This window comes from Symsagittifera roscoffensis, chromosome 8, assembly GCF_963678635.1.
Source record: "Symsagittifera roscoffensis chromosome 8, txSymRosc1.1, whole genome shotgun sequence".
NCBI lineage: Eukaryota > Metazoa > Xenacoelomorpha > Acoela > Convolutidae > Symsagittifera > Symsagittifera roscoffensis.
Genome location: NC_087069.1, coordinates 1939346 through 1965992, shown reverse-complemented (window position 1 = coordinate 1965992; position 26647 = coordinate 1939346). Strand labels below are relative to the sequence as shown.

The window sequence follows — 26647 nt, the reverse complement described above, 5'->3', positions numbered from 1 at the left end:
GGTATTTTGGCCGTATGCATTACCACTGTACTATCGTCCCTTAATCATGCTGTGACTTAAATATGGGTATCAGAAGGCGAAATAAATAAACTGTTTTGACATACAGCTATATTAAATTTGAAATGAACAAAGATGGAAAATTTTTAGTTTTGATAGTTTATTCCTAGACGTAATTTTATACGCAATAAAATCAGTGGCTCTTTTATAGTTCCCCCCTTTGATTTTTCTGAAATTGCAGATAAGAAAGTCCATGTGTTATTTTTCATGTTCTAAAATGCATCAAAACGTGTCAGCGTGAACAGGTGAACAAATGGTTACAACATTTTTTTAATGCAGAAAGTTGTGTGAACAAAGGTCATGTGGCTCAGATGCCAGAACGATGGACTTCCTATCTCAAGATCGCTGGTAGAAATCAGACACATATAAAAAGTTATACTAATTCGAGAGGCTCATTTTAGAAGTCAGTGAATGTAGTGAAGGTCGTGATTTACTGATTTTTTTTTCAGGAAAAACTTTTGGAGTTTGCTTACAATCTAGTTTGATTTTTCACTATTGGCTTTTGATTTTTTCTAAGTGCATTTAATTTCCTTCGCTAAAAGGAAGGCAAACTCCTCTATCGAATAGCGAAAGTGTAAAAGTCGTGATCACCTTCGAGTTTCGAAAGTGGAATATAATTATCGAATTTCCCCGCGAAATAAAAATTTTACCTATTAATCCACTTTTCACACTATCGAGCAGCGTAGTGTATTAGAACGAACTGTCTTTTTTTCTCGCGGAAAACTTGCAGAAAAAATTTTTCGTAAAAAGAGTTCACTATGGTGGCGCTTTGCTATAATCACGATTGTAGCATTGGAAATTTCGAAGCAGCTGTTCTCTGCATAATTTGTGGCTAGTGTTTTTGATTTGTTAAGCGTCCGTGGCTGAGTGTTAAATGCGTGAGACTCATAGTCTCTTGGTCGCAGATTGAATCCGAGACGTAGCCGAATTTCTACTTAATCGAGGCTTGTTTCTACTTTTTCTTATTGCTTTTTGTCGTTTTCTCACTAGTGTTTGCGATGGGAAGCTTCGCCTCAATGTTTCAAATTGTTTCAAAGTTTCTCGATAAAGAGTCTGTAATAAATTTCTCCAGAAATTCCAAGAGCTTTAAAGCCATCTATTGTTTTCTTTGAAATTCGAAAGTTGAGTTTTTTTTTTCAAAAAAAAAAATCAGTTTTTCTGTTTACTTAGTTAAATCTGAAGTCGCCGACCACCGAGAAAACTCTAAAGAGCTGTGGAAAACAGTACAGCTACTATCTCGAAAATCCGCATGGCGTGAAGTAATAACTAAGCTACTAAATACTTATGATAAACTATTACGAGATCAAAAATTAGTATTTGAAAAAAGAATTATCAAAAATCAGAACAAAGTATGATGCATCCGAAATAGAGTATTTCGCTGAACATTCGCCCTAAGTGTTTTTAGTGAGGATTAACATACATTAAGTTTTCGTGGAAGTATTCTTGTCCTATTGCGTCATTGCATTTCTTTCCGAAGTGATTGCGAACTATATCGCATGTTATACTTAGTTGTTGTTGTTGTTAGTTATAGGCCGTCTACAGTGCTGACGGGGGGTAAACCCCAATTCTCCCCAAGTATTCCAAGACGGCGGTTGTATTTGTCTGAAGTACGTCTAGTTTCGGGTTTTCTTCAAGTGTGTCCTTCCGCTCTTAATCCCAGATGCTGCAATGTAGGAGTACGTGTTCTGTATCTTCTCCGTTATTACAGTAGGGGCAGCTTGGGTCATCCACTTGTCCGTGTCTGTGTTTTGTTGCTTGTAGGAATGGCGCCCTATTCAGCCTGAGTTTGTGCAGGATAACTTCTTCTTCTCTTCTTCTGCATTCTGTCGGCATGGGCTGCCCTCCGGTTGCTCTGCGATGGAAGTGATGAGCCGGGACTTGGTGTAGGTAGTCTTCTAGGCGTCGGTCATCTCTGTCCATGTTCAGGGCCTCTCTCGGGTCTCTGCCTTCTTCGATGGTTGCTAGGCGTCTCCGGGCAGTAGATCTCCAGTCCTGGCGTGTGTTGTCTTCTCCTCTGGTTTCAGTCTCTGGCGTGGTCCTGGCTAGCTCAGTGAACGTAGGTGGTGGTCTTCTGGGAATTGGCTGCATCTGATAAGCAGTTTGGCTGCAGAGTCTTCGATTTCTTGTCTGATGGTCGTGAGCGCTATCTCAGCCCTTGTTTGGGCGGCTGGAGAGCCTTTCGGTGCTCCTGTGATGGCCCGGGCTGCCATGTTGTTGCAGGTCTCCAGATGAGCTATGTGTGAGTCTGCTGTGAACGCACCCCACACTTCCGCTTCGTCTAAACCGCCGGGTCTGACATAAGCCCTGTAGAGTTTTTTGAGGTCGGTAGCACTCATCCCCCAGTCTCTGCCTGCCAGCGCCTGAATCATCTGGTTTCGCTTGTGGAGCTTCTTGCGGGCTTTCTGGGCGTGGTTGCCGAACCTCAGCTGTGAGTCGATTTGGACTCCCAGTATCGTCACTTTCTTCTTGTAGTCGATTTTCATTTCTAGCAAAGTTATCGGTGGCTGGGCTGTGCCAGCTGTTTCGCGAGGATCGAGCGAGACAACCACGGCTTCCGTCTTCTCGACTGAAATCATCACATGGTGTTCTTCTGCCCATTCGGTGATGACGTTCAGTGCTATCTGTGTGTCAGTTGCCGCTTCGCCGGGAGTGTCTGCTGCTGCACCAATCGTCAGGTCGTCTGCAAACTGTCTTGGTGCTGCTGTAGGCGCTGCCGCTTTGATCCGTCTCGGGAGATCAGCCGTGGCTATGCAGTACAAAAGAGGGGAAAGGGGGCTACCCTGAGGGGTACCCTGAGAGAACACTTTGACCCTGCTTGTCCTGTTGTTCCACTTGACCAGCGATCTCCGGTCCGCAAGCCACGAGTGGAGCCATCTGAGGCACCTTCCTGACAGACCGTGTTTGGCGAGGTCTCTAAGCAAGCCCCCTCGCCACACTCTGTCAAACGCGGCTTTGAAGTCAACCGCTACGAGCAGCGTCCGCTTCTTCCTCTGCAGACCGTCCATGGCATCCTGGCAGATGCTAGCGAGAACGTCTGAGGTAGACCGGAGGTTGTTATACTTAGTCAGCAACAAGATGCCAATAAAACCCGTATAATACGTGGCCTACCTCGCGAAAAATTGAGTATCTGAAATTTCAACTTAATATTTAATGCAAAAGGGAAAATTTATGCCTGAGGGAGCCTTAAAAGCAGTGCTGCTCATTGAGTTGGTTATCTTTAAGCGGAAAAGAAGGCAGTCGGCATTCTCTGTGATTTAAAAATGGGAAGTGGACTGAAGTTGAAAATCGGTTAATATGAGTATTTGTGATGAGATCATCGCACATTCCTAGCTTCAATGAGCTTGAAAGTTTGTCCTGTAAGCTATTCAGTCCCTATTACATTTTTCTACTCGTAAAAATCTCCTCTTCCAAAATTTATACTTTTAAACCGTTGAAACAATCTTGTCAGAATCCTTGACTCGCACGTTATTTGTCAATTATTTTATTACAAAACATTTGAAATGTCAAAAGTGTTGCAGTGGGAATACATCGGAGATCGTTATTCAATTATTGTTGAATGCTTCATTAACCACTTTCGTTTAGATTTGACTTAAACTTTAAAGACATGCTTTCATGTCTTTACTTGTAAATGATATCGAAAATGCGAACATTGAAAAAGTTAAATGTTATTATCATGAATTCAAAAAATGGATACCTATTAAATAACAACGAGCTGACATCTTTAGTATTTAATTTTTAAAATGTTTAATTACGAATACCTTGGGTAAATGCTGCAAGACCACCAACTATATATTGCGATTCTTGACGAAAAAATGATGCTCTGGAGCCTTTTAGTTCAGGAGATATGACGATTTTTGTGATTTTTTGAATTTTTTCTCACTAAAAATTTTCAGAAAAAAACAGAAAATTTTTAGAAAATTTTTTAAAAAAATTGTTTTAATATTCGTGGTTGAGAGACAGGTCATAGGTATAACTCACTAGAGATCACACGCACACACCATTAAAATGCAGATAGTATGGCTTTTTTATGTTCGCAATTTCTTTTTCTTTTCTTTCACTTTTTTTTCAAATTTATTTTTCTTCCATATTGCTGTTTACTATTGATGTTATACTAAAGGGCAGCTGTTGGTAGACCGCATGGTCTCGTTTGCTGTCCCTCTCGATTGTATATAAATGATAAATTACTTTAATTTTGTCAATGTATTTACCAATCGAGAAAATAAATTCTTTCTTTCTTTCTTTCTTTCATGAAACCCGAATAAAATCTGGATTAATTTTTTAGTTGCAACAATCATTAAATGCAAAAAAAATAAAGATTCTGAAAACCTATGTTGAACTAGTTTTTTTTATCAGATATGCACCAATAAAGTTAAAAAATCAGCCTAGATGCCAGAGGTTTAAGCTGGAAACAAAATTTCACTCAAATTCTCGGAACAAGGAGAATCCTACTCACAAGAAATGGCAAAATAATACATTACATCACTAATTTCGCCGGTTATTAAAATGAACATTTGCCAATGTCTATCTGTCGTGGCGTGTATTGTGTGACTTGTTCTTTGCTATGTGTGAGTGTGTGTTGTTTCAGGCCATAGCCAGTCTGACGTGTCTGAGTGTGGTGGGCACTGAGGATGCATGTAATAAAGTGGCAGAAGCAGGAGCACTTCACTCTGTCATTCAACTGCTGCACAATGTAAGAATACAACACGCCAACACAATAAACAGGCATTCCTTAAGTCTGGAGTGCGGTCTGCATTTAGACAACCGCGTATTCAGACACTGTATTAACCAATCAGAATCGAGACAAGGAAGAAATGCATTTGATATCTTCCTTTGTCTCGAATCTGATTGGTTAATACAGTGTATGAATACGCGGTTGTCTAAATACTGCTAACTCACCCTTAAGTCTACTGCAATCTTAAGGCACTGATAAATAAGTACATGTTTTCCTTCACAGGGAAATGAAATGCTCGCATTTATTGTTTCAAAAATTGTTCCTTAGGTTAATCACTTAGTGGATAAGTTGATACTCCAAAATATGCTGGCAATTAAGCATGCCTTTGATCAGAACTGGCTTCCGAATATTCCAATGTGGCCTGGAATCAATACGCCATAAAAACAATGAGCAATTTTAATGGTTTTCGTTGTCAAGTTAGCTGTTGCCCGCCTCTCAGACTCACAACAGCGCAATGGCAAAAATGACGCAAATCATTGGAGCAAAAATGATGGGGAGAAAATGAATCCAAAACAACCTATCATGAATTTCATGCATCAAAGTTGATATCTTTGAAGCAACTCGAGTTTGAAACAAACAGTCTTAAACTTTCTATCGCTTTAAGCCCGATATTTTATTGGTAGCAATGAAATCTGCAGACGATTCAAACATCTGAACTCTGAAGCTACCAAATAAAAGTTTAAGAGCATCAGCAGCTTGTGTGAGCGGCTATTATGTTTACGCTTGCGATAAGCAAGCATTATCAAACTGGAGTAAAGCCTTTTTTTCTCGTTAACAACTAGTTTAACAAAATCAGTTGAATGATTTCTGCAGCATTCAGTTCTGCAGCAACAAACATGCTCAAACTCTTGAAAATTCAAATTTAACTACTAGCTGAGTACTAGTTTCTACAGGGTAGTTTCAGGGGGGACTTGAAACTTTTTCAAGTTTTTTTACATAGTAAGTTTTTGTCGGCTCTACTGGTGTCTGCTCAAAGAGTGTCGGCCTTGTTCCCGCTTCGTAAGTTTTGTCCAGTTGCTAATCTGATTTCAAATGTTTTGCTGGGCATGTTTGCCTTGAATTCCTGTTTGATACACCAGGTATTATAAAAGTGTACGAGTTTTTTATTTATTTTATTTTTTGAGTCCCTTCAGAAATTTTTACTTTTTGCAAAAAAAAAATTTTTTTTTTCCAAAAACCTTTCTATTGAATTTCAAAAAAGGGGTATATATAGAAAGACCGTCTATATTTTTGTGTGCCTGCACACGCCCCTAGTCTTTTTTTTGCTTTCCCCTTTGTGTACAGCTTTCGAAAACGTCTGTGGAGGGAATATTTCACCAGTTCATTTTTTCGTTTCCTCAAAAACTAACCAACCAAATCTGATATTTAATTTTCAATGAATAGAAGGGAGTTGAAAACTCCGCTCAATCAGTGGTTATGCCCAATTTTTTTGCACATAAAATTATGTTCCTCGGAATAGTCAAGTTTTTGATTTTGACCGTTTTTGAAATGTTTTTCTAATTTTACTCAAAAACTAAGATCCCAAACCTGAGGTTGTGGGTGCAATGGAGATAACGGGTAATGGGAAGCTCCCCTGTATATAAGCATATAAGCGGTGCCTCTCATATTTTTTGAGCGTTTTTTTCCTTCAAAATTTGATGAATTTAACTAAAGAATACCTTTCGATATCTGAGATCTTGGGTTCAAGCCGAAGAACGGGTTGTGCGAAGCTCCTTTGCGACCAATTTTTTTATAACAAATAAATTATGGCTCTCGAAAAAGTCATAATTTTGATTTTTGACCGTTTTGTGAAAACTTTTCTCGAGAACTACCCGGCCAAACGTAGGTTTTTGGGTTTAATCGAAAGAACAGATTGGGTGAATCTCTTCTGCATAAGCGCCTGCTCTCAATTTTTTAAAGTAAAAAGTTATGATTCTCGGAAATGTCGCATTTTGTCCCGCATCAGTATAACAAATTCAAAAATTATTAAATACTTACCTCCAGCTTAAGCTGAGCCCTAGGTGTCTTTCATCGAGACAGACGAATATTTTGGTTCACCTAGTTTTTTTCAACAGTCTTTTATTTTTTTTCGACTGTTTTTTTATTTTATTTTGTTTTTTTTTATTTGCCCCCGGCCTGCTCAGTGCAGGACCAACCATAGAGGAGGGGGAGATGTCATCCATTTCGCCGCAGCCGGTCCCACCTTGAGGAGGCGGATGACACTGGGACCCCTCCAGCCGTGACCGAAGCGGGATTCGAACGCATGACCCTCGTGTTGAGAGACATGTGCCTAACCCACTCGACCACGGCTGCTCACTGTTTTTTTTTTATGATTGTGTTGTATAGCAAGTGGTGCGAAGCTCCGCTTTGCCTGTGTCACTAATCACAATACCAAGAATGGAGTTGGAAGGTTAACGTCTCAATCTACGTGGAAGACACAAAATGTGATTCCTAATCGTCTGGTCCGAGGTTTTTTATGTTTGATACAAAACCAACCTTGTCGTCGTATTGGCTTAATGAGACTCATTTTACAGGAAAATAGCCGCAGAACTGACATTTTTTCTTCTATCTTTTGATGAAGGTACAGTTTTCGTCGCTTTTAATGTGCTGTCTGTTGTTATTTTTTCATCAATAGAAGGCTCAAATTGGGTTGAATTTAGCTGAAAACTTATGAAGACAAAACTTGCTTAAAAACTGCGTAGAATTAATATGGTGTAATTTGTTTTTTTCTGAAATTCGGGCCAAAAGTTTTACCCCAAAAATTGGTCATTTTGGTTTTTCTTAGTTAATCAAAAATAACGCCGATTATACTCAGTCGATCACAGACATAATTTTATCAAAGAGAGCGCCTTACGTAGTCGAACAAATTTTAAGAAGTGTATATTCTCCTAAACATTGTTTAAGTTAATTTATTTTTGTTTGATTGACAAAAAAGTCGTTTTTACTATATAAATTAACAACTTATTATTTAAGAACAATTTTGTCCGTTTAATTTAAATCAGCACTGTATTTAAACTTTGGTTTATGTTTTTTGTTTTGTCCGTTTTAAGTTTCACTCAAAAATAAAATGGCAACTTTTTTAAATATCGCTAGAAAATATTTAACTCAAAAAATTTAGTAGTTGAAAACATGTGGCCAGTTCGTTTTGACAAATTGAAAAATAAAAATTATTTGGCTGCTTCCTTTGATTTGTTGAAGTTTGGTTGATGATAACATCTATTTAAATGACTTTGGATGCAATAAAACTGTAATAAAAATATGTAAGAAATATGTATAAATCTCAGAAATAATAATTGGAATGTGTTTAAGAATGCTCCAAACAAAAGCACGGGTGAGTTTTTTCTCTGGGTCTGTACTATCATCTGTTAACAGATCAGTTATCACTCAAACCATTATCATGCATCTTCCTTGCCTTGTCCATCAGTATTTGAGTGAAAAGCGGAATGTTGGTTCAGTTTTTGTGGAAGTCAGTTAGAAGACATCCTCGAAGAAATGGTAAAAGGCATGTGGAAAACTGAAGGCTTGTTTTTGTGCATAAATTCGCCTTAGACTTCGATACTTTTTCATTCTGGGATTTTAATCTCAATTAAAATCCTAAATTTTGTTATGGCGATTGACGAGTGTTGTTAATTGGCGTTCTAGTAGCCACATATGGGCTCTTTTCCTCTCCACCCCCCTTATTTCAAATTTTCAATTTTTATAGTTGTTTTATGTGCTACAATGGCTAAAAGCGTGATATTACGATGTGAAGTATGAAGACAAAATCTGTTCACAATTGTAAGTTTGTGCACCATGCAAAATTTCATTGCATTATGACAATGTTTAAATAGTTTATAAAATTTGAAATTCAAATGTGGGGCGGGGGTGTTAAAGAGCCCATATGCGTTTACATGAGATAGCTACCGTAGAAAGAAAACACGTATACTACATTAATATGTCATTCACTGTTGGGGATACATTAGTCGCTCAGTGTTTCCCACATGGGATGAAATCGCTGGAATCCTGTTTTAGTATCAGTGGTTCAGTTTATAAGCTGTTCTCGTCTTGAATGGGATTTGTTTTCTATCTTTGAAATGGGATACTAACCTTTGGGATGGATACTCTGTAAGAGTTCATTGATAACTGTGTGTTGTGTGTCTTCAGTTTCTTGACGGATCACAGCAACAGCAGCATCCTTCTGTGCCATATCTCTCCCCCTCCCCTGCTTCTCCTGTGGTGGAGTGGGATGTGATGGAACTACTGCAGGCACTCTTCAAACTGTCCACCTCAGAGGCCAACAAGCACCGAATTGTGCAAGCAGGTCACTATTCTACATTAAACACACATTATACATACTGAATCTGATCATAATTGACATCTCATTTATATTATTCTCATCACGGCTAATTGAGGCAAATCAATTTTTTTGGATCTTGTTTACGTTATCCCCCTCTTTATGCTAACTATCATAGAATTGCCACCCCTAATTTTTAAAGCACTATGAATTTCATTTTTGATCGGAACAATAGTTGTTGAGCAATTTCCCTAAAAGCCCAGTCAAAAAATAAACGTCACATGCAGTCGAGTGATTCATTATATAACAACGCTTTTAATCACTGTTTTAGCCACCATAAAAAAGGAACAAAAAATCACCGTAGAGAAAAACGGCGTCGAGAAAAAACTGCGCTAATATAAAATGGAGAGTGAATTACTTTTTAAATTAGTTTTTAATTCACTGATGCTGGTCATTGCTGAGGCGAGCTTCATTTTAAGCTCCTGGCATGTGACGTAGAACTAAGTTGTTTCCTGTTGCGGGAACCCGTAATTTTTCGTTTTCATGCATATTTTTCGTGTGCTACATAATCAGAGTTATTGCTACAAATCCTATTGCACAACCACGAAGTCATCAATTGACTATTTTAGGATAACAACGATTTCTAATTTCTCTATAACGCTGATTTCAGTTGCCAGGAAAAATATTAAAAGCTCGCGCTCAACTTGGAGTTTTCGTGGTTTGGCTTTTGATTTCTTTTCAAGTTCAAAAACAAACTTAATTGGTAAAAGTGAAAATTTTTACGCTCTCGGACAACACAAAATTCAAATGACTTAGAATGTGGATTTCATTATTTAGATTTCCGAGCCGAATAAAAATATACTTAGTGATCCAGTGTTTTCGAATTGACTTTGCTCTAAAAAAAGTAAGGTTAATCATAAAGATTTTTGAATTTAAACGGCTCCATTTAAACGGTCTCCGACATTTGAAAGTTGAAAATGTTCAAAAAATCCATCTTCTTTGTTTTTCTTTGGTTGACGCTTTTCCAACGCTGTCTGTTGGTCATTTTAATAATAGTCCTCTTTTTCCAATGTAACTGCACTTTTATCAGGTTTGTGTGCGTGCAACTTCCATCATTCTGGCGATTTAATTTGCATGAGATCTACCCGCTTATTTATGCTTTTTTAATGTGGCGTCCCTTATGATCGAGAGATCGAAAGTTTTAAAATAAATTTCAGCTAATCAGAGTTGAGTATTGATTTTCAGTCCGGGGTGGCTTTCTCATGGAGTAATTTCGGATACGGTACACTGTCTATTCGTCACGTTATCTTATTTTTGGCCGGATAGTTTCGTGCAACTTCTCTTTCTAATGCCGATCTTAATCTCACTCTTATATCTCCTAGTCTCAATAGATCTAGTGTACACCGGTTTTCTAGCGAGATTAGAGGAGAGGAAGAGCAACTGCTTTTTGTGTTAAAATAATTCTTCGCCGGCTGAAACTATAAATAGCTTTACAAATTATCGTTTGATTCATGGATCACGATTGGTTAGTTCTAATTATTTTAGTGATTTTTATCAAGAATGTAATTGGATATGTAAAATACTTGTTTTGAAATGGTTCCAGTATTCGAAATCCGAAAAGTTTCAAACTGAGCAAAAAGTTCCAGGCCATTAAAATTAAAGTTGACTGATTGCTAAAGAAACAGGCAAATGAGTTTTCAAGTTTTGTAAGATCTAAGAAATTTGCTTTTTTGTTAGTTGTATTTTTACCAAGCCGACTTGTTAAAATTTCTTTGTTTTCGTTTTTTTTTCTTTGGCTCAAAAGTTTTCCGCTCAGGTTTTTTTTGGCTTTGTTACCGCTTGTTAAGTTTTCTTCCGAAGCTAATTTCACCTTTTGTTCACTGGGCTTGTTTTTTCTAGCTTTGTTCATTTAGATCGATATACTTTTTTTTCGAATTTTTTTTCTGTGTTAATTGTGTTAGAAAAGTTGCGTTAATTATGTTCGAATTGTGGTAGAAAAATATCGGTCGGAATTTTGGCTTTGTCCTTAGCTTTTTTAGCTGAAGATGCTAAAGATAGTATTCAAAAATAAAAACATTAGTACTGATAAAACCTTCGGCCCAAGTTTGTTCGAAGAAACTGTTTAGTCCCAAATTCTGTCGACAATTGTTAAGATCGACCAAAATAGTTTTCTGGGTCCGTCGAAAACAATTCAAATTCATTTCGTCAAAATATACGATGAATTATAACTGAATTTAAAAAAATGGGAACAAAATTTAACTGTGCTACTTGCTCTTTACTGTCATGTGGTTGTTGTGGACAGGTGGTCTGGGAGTGCTGGTGCGTCTGCTGAGTGGCGGGAGACATGAGAGGGTGCGGGTGATGTGTCTGCGCTGTCTCTGGTCTCTCTCCTTCCACCCCAGCAACAAGTGGGCCATGCAGTGTGAGCCACACCTCCTCACACACCTCACCACACACTCCTCCGCCGTCAACCCACTCCTCCGGAAACACGCCCAAGGTACACACACATGCAGAGCACAGCAATGCGTTCTACTCTTTTAATGCTATCCAATTGCATGTTGTGGTACTGAACTTACTCCAGGTCATATCCACGTATGATGAATTGGGATTAATACACGTACGTTGCAGCAAAGCGAGTTGAAGTAAGCAATAGTCTAGTGAAAAGGGAGCTAAATGACATTCTCTGGATGATACAACTGAACTTAATTATCTTGGCATTACAATGGACAGCAAATTTTATTTCAGACAGTGCCACACATTTGTCATCGAATAAAACATTTTCATCACTGACCATCTTGACTTAGTTCATACAATTTACCGTAATAGTGATAGTTACACGTCATGCAGGAGCGGCATGCAAGCTTGACCAGAGTCTAAGCAGCTTCTCTACTTTGACCGGCTGTTGCCACATGGGTTGAAATTAGTCTATTGGACAGTTGCTATGGTTAAAGGTATTTGGGGCCAGGACACTTGGAGGGAGTTGTCTTAAATGATTATAAACACTCATTCTGTACTAAACGAGTAAATAAGAAACGGCGACAGTGTTTTTGGCTAGGGTTGCTCCGGAGAAGGAGCAATAAGCAGAATGGTCCAAGAGCAGAAAAATGCTAATTTTTATAAGCTAATCGTTAAAAACAAGTATTAGAATTGTCAATATTACCCAAGAAACGAATAGATTATGCATTAATTCAGTAATTTGAGCAATACTTTAAAACAATTCAAAAAAATAATGACTCAATCAATGTAAAATTCATTCTTTTTCTTGGTAGGATTGACGGACGATTCCAGTAATTATTTTTATCGATTAGCCCGCATAAACCAATTTTTGTCTGTTTTCTGCTCTTATACCATTCTGCTCATTGACTGGTCACCGGTTGCCTTCCTAGTTGGCCCTCTAAACCTATAGTTTTAAAGAGTAATGAACGTAGTGAGTACTCATATATAGGTCTTGGTGATTTTTTTTCAGGAAAAAGTCTTGAAGTTTGTTCACGTTCAATTTTGATTTTCTGCGATTTGACTTGTGAGTTCTCACAAGTTCAGTACATTTCTATTGTTAAAAGGAAGGCAAACTTCATTATCGAACAGCAGAAGTGTAAAGGTCACGCGTGATCGGCATCTAAATTCGAACATGGAAATTAATTATCAGATTTTCCAGCAAATTAAAAATTTTATCTATTGATCCAATTTTCTCAAATTGGGTTATCGCTAACAAAAAAGTGTATATCATAAATTGTTCTACAAATGCAAAGAGCTTTAAGGTCATCTTTTTTCGAAATTCAAAAGTTCATTATTCTTTTCAACTGTCAGATGGCTATGTTTTAATGGACTACGTTGCGTGTCTTTGAGTGCCGTTAGATATCGACGAAGCGAGTTATATTGAAGGCGGCAAGTTAGAATTGTCATCTAGATATGGCAACTATTTCTCATGATGATACACAAAAAAAATATGTATGTAGCGAAAAATTTTTTGATTGTGTTGTGCGACTTCTGACCATTTGCGGTTACACTCGAAAGTTGTTGAGTGGATGCGTAGAGAATAAAAAATTAGAGATGCCAAAATCCTAAATTAAATCGATTCACCCCAGTCGTTTTCTGGAAAAAATGGAACAAACAGTAATTGTAGTTGGTATGTATCATCTTGTGTTACGTGTATATGTTATTAACCTTGCGATCGGGTACTACACTTTTTCCCGTGAACAACTTTTGTTCACAGGACTCTTTTCATGTGCACTCATTTCCTGGAAGCCTGTTAGCAACAAATTTACCGCTCAGATATATTTTTTGTCCTATTCGAAATTTTCTCTCCTATTCGAAATTATCTTTCAATGTTGGTTGCAATTTTACTAACTCGATTTGTTAAAATTCTATTTTTTCGGCTTTATGGTCTCATATTTCTTTATATCATTCGACGAGTGAAAAATTTTTCTTTGTGTGTGTGTGTGTGTTTCACTTAAGTCTTCAATTTTTTATTAGTCTTTAATTTTTTTGATTTTTTTTTCGGCTTTTTTATTATTTTGTTTTTTGCGTAATAGATTTCGGACTATATTATATCGACTTAGTAGCCTTATTTTGCGCCGTTCGACTAGCGAAATTTGTGTGTGTGCGTGTGTTGATATGAGGGTGAGGGGGGACTTATTAAATTTTATTAGAAGTAAATGTTTTTTGTTTTTTTTTCCGGTTTTTTATTTTTATTCCTTTTTTTTTGACGAAATAGGTTTCGTTCTATACTATATCGGCTTAGTGGCCTCTTAGTCCGTCGCTCGACGAGTTTTGTGTGTGTGTGTTTTTTGAGGATAGGGGAAACTCAATACTTTTCTATAATTTTTTTCGGCCAAAATGGTTTCTGCTAAAGCATTTTCGGCTTTGTTACCGCTTGATAAATTGTTTTTTGTTGCTAATTCTACACTATATTGTCTAGGCACGTTTTTGTTTCAAAACTAGTCTTATTCATTTTGATAGATCTGGTTTTTTCGACATTTTCGATTTCTGTTCGTCTTAGCGTCTTTCTTGTTTTGTCTCGAAACTAAGCTCCGCGTTGCCTCTGTTGCTTAATGTTACGTTCATTGTGTCGTGATTTGATAAACATGAAGTAGAATAATTTTATATTCGGTATCAGATTAAACCCTATTGAATCTTGATGAAATTAAAATCAACTATTAACAATTAAGGAAGAGCAAAAGCTATTGCATACTTGAATATAACTATTAGCTACAGAAACGGAAACTGATTTTAATAATTAAAATTAAGTGTTTAGTGTTTGGCTCGGCTCAACCCAGAAAACTTGCGCCATCTTAACATAACAATTTTTGGTTAGTCATTTCTGAAGTATCAGAGAGTACGTTGGAGCTACCATTCAGCTCCATTTTTAATTTTTTGCCTATGAACGGAGAAGTGAAAACACTAAATCAGGCGGTATCGCTTTTTGGTTTGATTTCAAGAAAAAGTCTAAAAGTTCAATGAGCGCAAATTTCAACTCGCGGTTTAGTTTTCGCTTTTTTGAATTCAATTCAAATTCATATGCTGAAAATAAGAGAAATTACGTTCTCAAATTAGGAATGAGCAAATGGCGCAAAAAAACGTGAATGATTTTCCCAGTGAATAATAAAACAGCATTATAGTGCAGTTTTCTCTAGTTGAGTTAGTTATATAAAAAAGAGGAACCATTAAAAATTTTCGAAATTCGAAGAAGAGCTTCAAGGTGATGTACTTTTTTCACCGACATTCGAAAATTGGAATTTTCCTCAAAAAAAGTCAATATGTTTCTTTTTCGGTTTACATGAGTTAATTGACACTTTTCGAACTGTCTTTTGCTCAATTGGTTCTTTTCAGGAATCCTGTGGGTGCTACACTTTGGACATTCCAGTTCATCCAGCGGGGACGGAGGGGCAGGGAGTGGAGATCCCAACTCGTCCAGGGTATTACCAGGCACTGCACAATCCTCCTTTTTATCCTCTGGGGGTTAGTCAGCTGTTTAACATGAAAGAAGTAGTTTACTGGAAAGTAATGCTTTGCGTCTTTGAATGTATTGATCGTTATTTCATATTGGTCGCTTTTTACTCTTCCGATAAGCAAGAAAATTACAATCGAGTAGAAGACTTTATCCCGTTAAACACTGTGTTCACAATATCTCCATTTTTAACATCTCCAGTTCTAGCCAGGTGTTGCGCGTTCAGCAGCTCTAGTTCTGGGTCTGGAGCTGCTGAAGTAATACTGGGTCTTAAGTTGAAGAAAGTTCTGGATGTACATTGATTTTTTGTGGGCTTTATAGATTTCGTCTCTGTTTTTATCGTCCTAATTGTCGGTTTTTTTTTAAATTTCAGTAACCTTGATTGATAGTTTTTGAATATGATTTTTTTCCTTTTCAAGAGGATAAATACAGTTTCTGGTTTTTATACGTGCTAAAATTTTCTTAGAAAAGAAGAAAGAAATTTATGTGTTTTAGGGACGCGCAATTTTATGTTAAGTTGATTGAAGGAGAGGGAACATCGTATTTTTTTTATGTTCATAATTTTTTTGAAAAAAAAAGACATAAATTTCCAGGAAGTTTTTTTTCATCTTTGACTTGACTGAAATTTGTAGGACACTCACAAGAAGTTTTTGTGCTAATTTACTCTCGGTATCTTTTTGCAAAAGATACTGGATGCGGTATAGAGCGCGCAAGTTGCATAACAATTTGAAAACGCTTCATTTGCTGCCCGTTCAAATTTAAAATAGTTCTTATTTCGCTTTACCATAATTTCAAAAACTTTTTAAATTTAAAATTGGGAAATTGTTAGATATATTTGAGCTAAAATAAAAATTAAAATTGAACCCATGGGTTAAATGCTGCTGGACACCCCATGTGAGGTTGCGATTTCGGTGGGAAAAAAGTCATTCCAAAATCTTCTAGTTTTCGAGTAGTCTATAAAAAAGTTCGAAAAAGAATTTTATCGAAAAAAATCCAATCACATCATCAAAATCCAATCAATTTTTTTATCACCAGTTTTTCATGAATTACATGCAGGTAGTTTGGTTGCAAGATTTTGAGTAACGTTTATTGTTTCGTTTAGGAGCTTTAGGATCTCAATTTTTACTTAAAACTTTTTTTAATCGTTTTAATCTAATTTTTATGAGGAAGCAGTAACTGGAGTTTGAGTAGCCCTAATCCTTCTCATGTTTTAGGTAATTGGTTTTTAAGAATTCAGTTAAGTTTTTCTTTTTGCCTTTGATTTCTTCAACAAAACTTCCTTTTCTTATCTTCTGAAATTTGGAATTTTTTTGAATTGCAAGTGACCCTTCGCCTCTAAGGGTAATTTTGGAGATAGGTGTGGCTTGTGCCTATTTTCATTTGTCTAGAATTGAACATAAAGCACGTATGGCCCAGATGCCACGTATGCATCATAAGCCGCTGGTATTATTCTGCGGAGCAGATTGGATGGGGTTGGTTTTGGTTTAGGCATGAATGTGTCTGGGAGTGGAGAACACGTGGAAGAAGATAGTGCAATGGGCATGGGCATAGTGCCGCCTCTAAGTGGTCTACAACAACAGCAGGGTCTGCACTCTATGGGCGGCTCTGCAGTCTCCTCTGCGCCCAGTACTGGTGACTCCCTCAGGGGGGACATGGGAGGGTCACATGTGTACATTAGTGTGGAGGCACACGACAACCTCGCAGTTAAACGAATCAAGGTAAAATAAAATACTCAATTGGAGGAACACTTCGACAATGTTTGTGCCTATTAATGTTCTTCACTTATAATATTATTCACTCTGAATATGAACTATTTATCTGAATCTGAATTATTTCTGGGCCGTTCAGTTCATTTCTGATGTTTTTTCTGACGTTCCAAAGCAGGTGGTTGAGAAGTTCGTTTTTCATTTTTTTGGCTCTTCAAACTATTAGAACATTCTTTTTTGAAAATTACTTTTTGCAAAAGTTGCCAATACTCATTACTGGAAAATGATGGGAAGCTGCAATAAATAGTGTGTTTGTTTACATTGTGTAGTTTATGTGTTGTAGGGTAAATTGTTGGGTTGTGGGAGACAGGCGGTGACTCTGGACGAGAGCAGCTGCTCCAGTTACATAGACTCCATCTCCACCATGATAGAGTCTGCCTCCTGCCTCCTCATCTGCGCCTCACTCAGGTAACGACACACATACACACACACTATAGTACTCAAAACACAGGATGCTATAAGTTCACATCAGTTACAGGAAGAAGCTAGTTTAAATATGTAGTTTTGGAAGGCTTTAATTCAAAAGCCAACATGTATTTGTTCGATTGATTACATGATGTCACGAAGAGGATTAGCAGTCGCCAAAGATTGAAAAATGTTAAATTAATTTTGAAAGTTGGTACTTTTTTAGTATCAAGTTGGCCCGAAGTTTGAAATCTGCATGCAAAAGTTGGTCAAAATTGACAGCTCCCTCTTTTTAATTTACTTTGCTTGTATCAACAACACTAAAGGATAATGCCGGAAGGAGAGACTTAGATAACGTTGTTTTTATATCAAATGGCGTTTGGGTACCAGGTTGATTGAAAATACTTGCAGTTTTATATTGGTGATCGTTGTAAACTAATTAAAAACCTTTTGTGTCTCTCAATTCGTGGAAAATAGTTTTGTAACATTTGGAAAAAGGAGTGAAATTGACGAGTGACTGTTTGATTTTTGTTGATGTGTGTATGTGTGTGTGTGTGTTTTAGATACAAGGAGAGTCCCGAGATGCGGACGGAGGTGGAGTATGCGGTGGACATGGGCAGAAGTGTGGTGGGGGTGGTGGTGGAGCAGAACTACAGGCCAGACGGCTGGATTGCAAGACACATTCCAGGTATGCAATGCAACACACTGCATTCCACTGCACAAACACTCACATCACACGCAGAGAGACATTGGGAGAGGAGAGTCAAGTTGTGCACTGAAGTTGTTATGGCATATATAACGAGGCTTACCCAGCTTTAAAATCACTAAATTCTCCTGTTTTTGTTGTTAATTGCCCATCAATTTAAAAAATAATAATAATTTAAAAAATAAATGTTGGTCTTTTTAAGAGAGAAAGGGATTTTCTCGGTCAAAGGAAATTGGATTAAGATAAGTAGATGAGCTGATCTCAAAGTGGGAAGTTGTATTGTCGTAGGGAAGCCTGGTTTAGTTAAAATCGTTTTATGGGGTAAAACTTGAGTTGACGATTTCATCAGTAAAAATACAACCTGTGGCATCCTCAGGAATGTTAGAATTCCAAAGAGGGGAATCGGCATTTACGTTTCCCAGCCTTAAACATTTGTTCTCAAGTAGGAACTGTGTGAGAGACGGCTTATAATCTTTAGGGCAGCTGGTGCGTTGGGGAAAAGAGACATTCGAGTCTTTGGTTGGTGGCCTTTGTTCTAATGCTTTGACCCTCCAGAGTTCAGTCTTCGCTACAACCTATTTCCTCGTACATGAAAGAGTTGTAAACAGCTATCAGCAGGCCCTCTCCTTATAGTATACGGCTTTTCTAAAGTAGCGTGTAATTCGGGCTAATTGAGGGATTTGGGTTACTTGGTTTCAGCTTAGTTTCTTGGAAGACTGCAAGATGGATTTGGTGTTCACATAATAAGGCTGCAATTTCGGGGGCTTTGCCGAAAATACCATTTCAATTGAATTGAAGGGTATTTGCACAAGCTAAGCTTGTGTTATATTATGAACTATCTTTTTTCTTCCAACCTAAGTCGCAAATTTTGTTGCGACGCAAATATTGTTGCGATAAAATGTGTTCTTTGTGAAATTGTTCATTTTTACCAATAAATAGTTATTAAGTACAGCCTAAGGATATTAACACAGACTATTATTGTTTCGACTTTAGTAACGAAAGTAACAGAATATTTGTGCTCGGGGTGGTTTTTTCTTAAGACAAACTTTGACTTTTTAACTAGCCATTTTTGACGTTTTTTGTATATCGTTCAAAAGGTATTTTTGTCCTGAGCTTAAACTTGGAAAGATATTTCACCTGTGATCATTTTTGGTAAAGTTATGGGGTTTAAAAATTGCTACTTTGGGACAATTAACGCGCGATATAATTGGGACAATTAACGCGTAAGCGGAGATTTAATCCGTCTTAGAAATCCTTCCAAATTGGTTGAAGGAAGCTTATTGGCCATAATTGATTTGTTACCAGGAGTGAAATTTATCACTTTAACTTTATATGGCGTGTGGGTGTATGATTTCACAAAAAATCTCAATTTAAAAAAATATTCATTTTATTTTTGTTACATTAAATTTTTTTCATGTTATTACTGCTCCATAGACTGCTCTATAAATTGAGGCACGTTAGTTGGTAAATTTCTTTTTAAATAGACTGGTACTGCTAATGCTTCATAATTGGCTTCCGTCACTTAAAAATTATGTAGACTCATAATTGGTGTGCGCACTTAAGAATTTTTGTAGACTCAAAGTTTTAATCATTCAGTTTTTCCCAGTAGCGTTATCGGTCATATTTGTGTGTGTGTGTGTGTGTGTGTGTGTGTGTGTGTGTGCGCGCGCGAAGTGCAACTTCGTCTCTGTGTCGTCTCTGTGAAAGATTTTGAAAGGTTCGAGTTAAAACAATCATCGCTGCGCGGGGTTTGGTTGGAGTTAAAATCTACCTGTGGTGTGCTTGAGACGCGATACATGAGCGGTGGGACGCGTGGCAGGTTGTCATTAATTGGATTTCGGGAATTGTTTGTTTAGGGATTTGGGTTATTGGTTAAAGGGGGTGGCAGTATGAAGAGTGAACAATAAAAACCTCTGTGGTGGTTTTTTAAGATTGGAGAATTTACTTCAATTAAAATGGATACTACTTCAAATTTGGACATTCCCTTTGAACATGTTGATTGAACTAATATTGAAAAGAAAAAAGCATTATTTTCTTTCCTTTTAATTTTTCAAGCTATGATATGAGCTATTCAGATACTTATTTAAACGGTTTTATATTAGAAGGAAGGTTGCCTATTTTCACAATGTTAACTAGTACCCGTCTGTGCGATGGTTCAATGCAAAAAAAAAACTTTCTTGAACACAAATGAGAATTAAGTTTTTTGTTGAACATAAATGAGTACGGTCGACTTAGACCTTCCGTAGATTATAGTGCAGTTATTGTTTAGGCGGAAAATGTCTGCTGCATGTACAGGGGTGGTTCTAAGATTTTCGCGGGGGAGGATTTTCAAGAAAAAATCTAAAGTTTGGTTGACCTTTTTTTCGGCTGACCAAAATGTTTTTTTGAGCTCTCCTAAATCACTATAAAGACCACATTTTGACCAAATTTGCTGCCGCGCAGGCAAACTGTTAAAAAAAACAGGCAAAACATGCGTTTTTTGGAAAATTTTGACCAAAAAATTGCGTTTTTTTGGCGCGTGCTGCCCCCTCAAAATTAGTATATTTATGAGCCTTATAAAACTTTTAGGGTCAGTCAGCCAAAAATGGATATATCATAATTCATAATAGTACAAAGGGGGAACCTTTGGGTCGGCAGAGGGTCGAATCCTTGAGAAAAAGCATCCGCGACCAACCAACCAAACCCCCCCCCCCCTCTCCAATCCGTTGGTGTGTATGTATATATTTTGTAATCGAGAAAAAATTTTAGTTGCAGTATAGTATGCCAATATTCCTTTTATCTCGGCTGCAGGAATGAGTTTGCGTTTTTCGAAGCATTCTCTAATGGTTGACTGTGATGGTCTCCCATCTTAGTGACTGTTCTCGAGTCACGAGAATGTTTTGATCTACGTTAGGAAGAATATCAGCCGAATACTGTAACAGGCTGAGTACGAAAGCATTGAAAAGCGTTGTTTTCATTCTGTCAGAGATGTATCCTGTAACATACTCTTGATATGTTAAAGCGTTATAAATAATGACAACCAACTTTTTTTCTTTTCTTTTTCAATTAGTTGGGTGTCCATCAATCTGGAGCGCATGATTTTCGAATTGGTGGTTTCTCTAAATAATAGAAACTTAGAAAGCAGGCCGCCTCTTATTATTTTGTTTATGTAGGATTCTCTATCGTTTCAAGCTGAGAGCAAAATAGTATCATCTTCGTATCGAACAATCTGAGAATTAGAACTAGGTTTCATTTTATCATATACCTTGAAAAAGGAGTACCTTAATTGTTAGTTAATCAGATAAATTACCTTTTGTTAGTTTTTTAAAGTTGTCCAATAATTCAAGTCTATTTTTGTCGGAACCCATTGAATGAAGTTTTATTATCAGAAGTTCGTCATGAATAGCGGTAAACGCCCTCGATAAATCCAAAAGAGCTACACATTTGTTGTTTAATTTACTTTGTTCCGAGTTGTCTTTATTAAATATTTCAGTGAGTCTCTGGTTGATCAATGTTTCCGAGGTGCAGATTGAGTTGAGAAAAATTATCCTCATCATTGAGTTATTCTGTGATCTGTTTTTCTATAAGAACTTTTTGACAAATCGGAATCATTTGATCTGGGCCTGTAGATCAATGGGTTTTCAGTGCATATGTATTAGTGTAGCGATGTAATGTTTGCTAATTGAGCTAATCTTGAAACCAGCAAACTAATTGTTTGATTTAATCTGCGGCATCAGAGAAATTTTTTACTGCAAGCTTGATGTTGGTCTTTTCGCTTTTTGTTACTTATCTCATTAAAAACTAAAGCTTTCGAATGATGCTGAATCAATTAAATGCTTAATATACAAGCATAGCTTGTGTTATTGTATGAACTTTCTTTTTTTCCAACCTAAGTTGCAAATATTGTTGCGATGCAATTGTTGCGACAAAATGTGTTCATTTTGAAAGTGTTCATTATGATCCAGCTTTTAAGTACAGCCAATTCTATGGATTTTAACACAGACTATTATATTACAAATAGCACTTTAGATTCAAGGTATCATGGTTTTGTAGCGTAGAGGTAAGAAAGGAGACCAGCAGCAAAATGAGAGGGTTCGAACCTGGGCAGGGTAGGGTTTTTTAATGAATTTTTCGTATACTAGTTAAAATGCATCTACTTTATCAATTGAGGCACGTTAGTTGGTAAATTTGTTTAAATCGTTATTCGAACGACCAAATTTTTTCTCAAAAATTTTTCCACTGGCGAAAAGATCAGTCTTAAACTTTTTGAGTTTTGAGTAGTGAAAAAATCCTGTTTCGAAAAAAAACTAATTTTGAAAGGCTCATTTGGCAAGTCTTTGTCAGAAAAAATGTTTTGAAAAAAAAACCGCTTTTGTTTTCCGATGGCAATTGTTCTCGATCATTGCGATTTCTATTAAGTTTCATACGTTTTCTTAGTTATCTCATTAACTGACGCGCAAGAAGCGACTCAAAATTGGAAACAAAAGCGAGAAAACTTTTTTTTGAATGTGATTAGAACATTGTGCTAATTGCTCGGTAACCGGCTCTCCCTTTTTAGATTTCGAAACTTGTGAAACATTTCAATGATGGATTTTACCTTGGCTTTTGAATACAGTAGGCTAGGTTCAATCAAAAGGGATTCGTTGATCATTTTATGACTTAATTCACTCTATTAAAATAATTTCGAGTGCTTTGCATAGCTTGTGTTATGCTACCAAACCACTTTTTTTAAATGCCTGGTTTGCTTTTAAGGCACATAATTGATTCATTTTTTTGCTTTGTCTTCTAAACCTACAAGATTGAAATGACATTTTATCCTTGCGATAGCAAGGGTATTGCAACCGGGTACTAGACTTTTTTTCCCGTAAACATCTTTGTCCATTGGACTCCTGGTGGTACACTGGTTCATAATACATTTAGTGTCTCGCGCAAATTTACCCTGGTGGTAATGAATACGCCTAGGACGACAAAGGTCCTGGGTTCCAATCTTACGAGGACCTGTTTTTTTTTCAAACGGTAAATGTTCCGGCTCAAAAAATGTTCGTCCTTTTAATTTTCTGCTTATGTTTTGTCGGCTTAGTTGCCACATCTAAGAAATGTTTGTTTTAGCTGTAATCAATTTTCGCTGCAATTGTGTTTAGTTTTTTAAAAATTCGACCTAATATTCTTTTCACATTGATTGTAGTTTAACCAGCTCGATCTGTTACACTTTTTCCCATTTTTTTCGTCTTTTTTTATCTGCTTTAAAAAATTCGGCTCAATTAATATCGACTTAGTGGCCTCTTGTTGCGTCATTAGTCCGAAAAAAGTTTTTGTGCTCGTGTACGTGCCCTGAGAGGACTTTACATTTCTTATAAGTTAAGAGTTTTTTTGAATTTTTCTTTGGCATGAAGGGTTTCTGCTCAGGTTTTTCGGCTTTATTACCACTTGGTAATTATAAATTCAAATCCAAACAACCATTCGGGGCATCTGGCGTTCATGTAAAAAAAACTGCTTGAGACGGCCAAGATTTGCGAATTGAATCCGGCCGGGCCCCTTTTTGCAAAATTGATATTTTGTACGTTTTCGGATTATCGTCCGACTGTTTGTTTTTGTCGGTTTAGTTCCCGTAGCTCGATGGTTCAGCTTTATTCCAAGTTGCTGTTACCCTCATGCTTAAGACCACAAAGCCCGCGAGTTCGATTCCAGTTGACCGGTTTTTCTTGCAAATAGAAAATTTTGACTAATTTAGATTGTCTGTCTGCTTATTTTTGTCTGCTTTAATTCCGCAGAAAGGACTTTTTTGACAACTTGGCTTTGTGTAGCATTAACAAAGCCCTTTGTAGAGCTTTCAATGGTGCAGGAAATTTTGTTCCGGATATTTTGGGCTTTTGTTACAATTTTAATTGACAAACTAATTGGTTTCTTAGTTATTCATATTTGTATCGCAAAAGGTGGGAAGGTCAGCTTCGCCTCTATTTAGAAGTTGGGACTAAAGGCGTGGGAATAGATGACGCCAGTAGAGAATTTAGGGGGCGGATGCCCCCACCCTCAGAGATTCCGAGCCCCTGATGACTCAGAGGCTCAGTTTTGTACTATTTTGAGATATCGATTTTTGGCTGACTCACCCTAAATTTTTTCTAAAGGCTTCTGCGGCATTTTTTTCCAAAAATTTGTGTGCGTTCAGAAAATTTGGTAAAAATAGGGTTTTTATAGTGATTTGGGAGAGCTCAGAAAATAAATTTGGTCAATCTAAAAGAAGATTGACAATGTGGATGAAACCATTGTTAGTACAATTATTGACAGTACAAAGTAATTGTTTTAATTGAAGCACGGTTAGAAGTAATCTGGGTAAGGGAAGGGTGATGGTGCTGTGCTGATGATGAAGGTAGTTTTTGAATGATGATAATTTTTGCTTCAGTTTATATATATGGATTTCTCACGTTAACTCGACATGCTGTTCACGCCACTAGAAGAGCACATGAGGATCCAGACGACGCCGCCTTCCAGTGGTGGATCCGACATCTTGGGCCCCACCAAGATGCAAATGGCGTCAAGCTCCCCCTCCCATTGGGTCGGGAGAAGCTCAGCAGTCTCCGGGTTTTCGGTTACGGAGCGTCTGAAGCCGGCCAGGCTGCTCCGTCTGCTCATCCTTATACTACTACTCCGCTCCGGCATTAATCCAAACCCTGGTCCAGGGCCTTACTTTTGCTCCCCTTGCTCTTTCCGCATCAAACGCACCCAGCCCAGCGTCTGGTGCCACATCTGTGGTTACATTCACCTTAAATGTAGTGGTCTTACCCACCTTAACCAACACCACCCTGACTACTATTGCCCTACCTGTACCTCTACCTACATTTTACCTCCCCCAGGCACCAGGTCCTCTAACTTGACCACCCCCAACTCCCAAACTTGTTCAACTTCCCTAACCGCCCCCCAACCCCACCTCCCTAACCCCCCTCCCCCTCCCACCCTTGCCACCTCCTCGAATAATAATTCCTCCTCCCAAAATCGCGCAAATCGTAATCGTGTAAATAGTGTAAATAACTCAAGTTCAAACAACCATTTTAATCATACTGCTGTTAATAATGTAAATAGTTCACCACACCCTGCCAAAGGCCTTTTAAAAATCCTTCAATTTAATTGCAACGGTATCTCCGGAAAAGCACCCGAAATTGCTGCTTTCTTATCTCAAAATCAAATTCATATTGCTATCTTCCAAGAAACTAAATTAAGAAAGAAATCTCGAAACCCCTCACTTGGCTCACACTACACTTTAATTAGAAAAGATCGAGAAAAAGAAGGGGGCGGTCTTCTCATAGCCATACATGAGTCGATACAATACGAAGAAATAAATATTACCAACGATGGAACACTAGAGACTATGGGCATATCAGTGGTAGCCAGTTCATCCAAGCTTCGTATTTATAATTTTTACATCCCCCCTCGCTCGAGCTGTCCCCCTGGTTACTCTGCGTCCCTTGCCGAACTACTTGAACCTGGGGACGCCTTAGTACTCGGGGATGCCAACGCACATTCACAACTATGGAACTCCAACATCGAGGAAGACCAACGCGGCTCTGTACTTAGCAATGAAATAACCGAATCCACCTTTGCACCATTAAATGATGACACACAAACCAGAGTCCCTTTTAACTCAGAAAACCAACTCTCGTCACCAGATATTTCCCTCGCATCCCAATCGCTCTTACTCTCCACATCATGGACCCCAATTAAATCTCTAGGATCAGATCACCTACCCATTCTTCTAGAACTACCCTTAGATGATTTTATAAATTTTTCACCTAAAAGGACTTTTATAAATTTTTTAAAAGCAGATTGGATCAAATTCACAGAGGAAATTGAGGAGGATTTCTTTTCAGCGGTTCCACCTTCCGGAGTTGCCACTGGAGAGAAATTCTTGAGGGACCTGGTGCTCAGGGCAGCACGCCACCCCATCCCCGCTGGCCGTATTCGCCACTTCACTCCCTCTCTTTCCCCCGAGTCCACTGCCCTTGCCGCCGAAAGAGATTTAAGCCGACAACAAAATCTCCCCCCAGAAGTCATATCCCAACTGAACTGTAGACTCATGAAACAGACAGCAAAGGACAAAGAAAATAAATTGCGAGAATTCCTCCGGACTTGCGACTACCGCACCGGTGCCAGAAAGTTCTGGAAAGTGGTACGCTCCTTAAATGGATCTAAGCCCGTGGCAGGAAGACACCCCATTACTTTTGGTTCTAAACCCAAACACTCACCTCGTGATATTACCAGCTCTTTTAACAAACAATTCACCAATGCCAGACCCCACGCCTCTGACAAACTCCTTCGTATAACGAGAAGAAAAATTGCCAAACTACCGCTGTCAAACAGCCCAATTTTTACCCCTGAAAATACTAAACAAGCCATTGCAGACAGCGAACCATCGCGAGCGCTAGGTCCGGACGGCCTTTGTAATATACACCTTAAACATCTCGGCCCACTTGCTACTTAATACTTAACATACCTTTTTAATATCTCTTTGTCCGAAAACATTATCCCCCAAATTTGGAAAAATTCAAAAATTGCACCGCTTCCAAAGCCCAATAAGGATCTTAAACAATCAACATCTTACAGACCTATATCCTTACTCTGCCCAGCAGTTAAAATTCTGGAGAGGCTCGTTCACCCCATCTTTACCAAACATCTCCCCAACGCCAAACACCAACACGGCTTCCGCCCTTTTCACTCCACCACCACAGCTCTCTCCACTCTCGAATTTTACATTTCAGACGGTTTTAACCAAAATCGCCCCCCTAAACGTACAGTACTGGCCACACTTGAC

General features: G+C 37.9%; 2 protein-coding genes across 4 annotated transcripts in view; one reads left to right on the top strand and one right to left on the bottom strand.

Annotated features, from left to right (window-relative positions):
- The window catches only part of LOC134853034 (uncharacterized), a 273968-nt gene that overhangs the window by 142433 nt on the left and 104888 nt on the right, over positions 1 to 26647 (bottom strand). The window lies entirely within an intron of this gene.
- Positions 1 to 26647, top strand: part of LOC134853079 (uncharacterized) — a 60922-nt gene that overhangs the window by 24701 nt on the left and 9574 nt on the right. Inside the window, exons 6-12 of the mRNA XM_063869014.1 lie at positions 4643 to 4747; positions 8912 to 9068; positions 11344 to 11538; positions 14871 to 14999; positions 16477 to 16706; positions 17038 to 17162; positions 17723 to 17847. Coding sequence (XP_063725084.1) covers positions 4643 to 4747; positions 8912 to 9068; positions 11344 to 11538; positions 14871 to 14999; positions 16477 to 16706; positions 17038 to 17162; positions 17723 to 17847 — 1066 coding nt within the window. The remainder of the gene's footprint in view (positions 1 to 4642; positions 4748 to 8911; positions 9069 to 11343; positions 11539 to 14870; positions 15000 to 16476; positions 16707 to 17037; positions 17163 to 17722; positions 17848 to 26647) is intronic.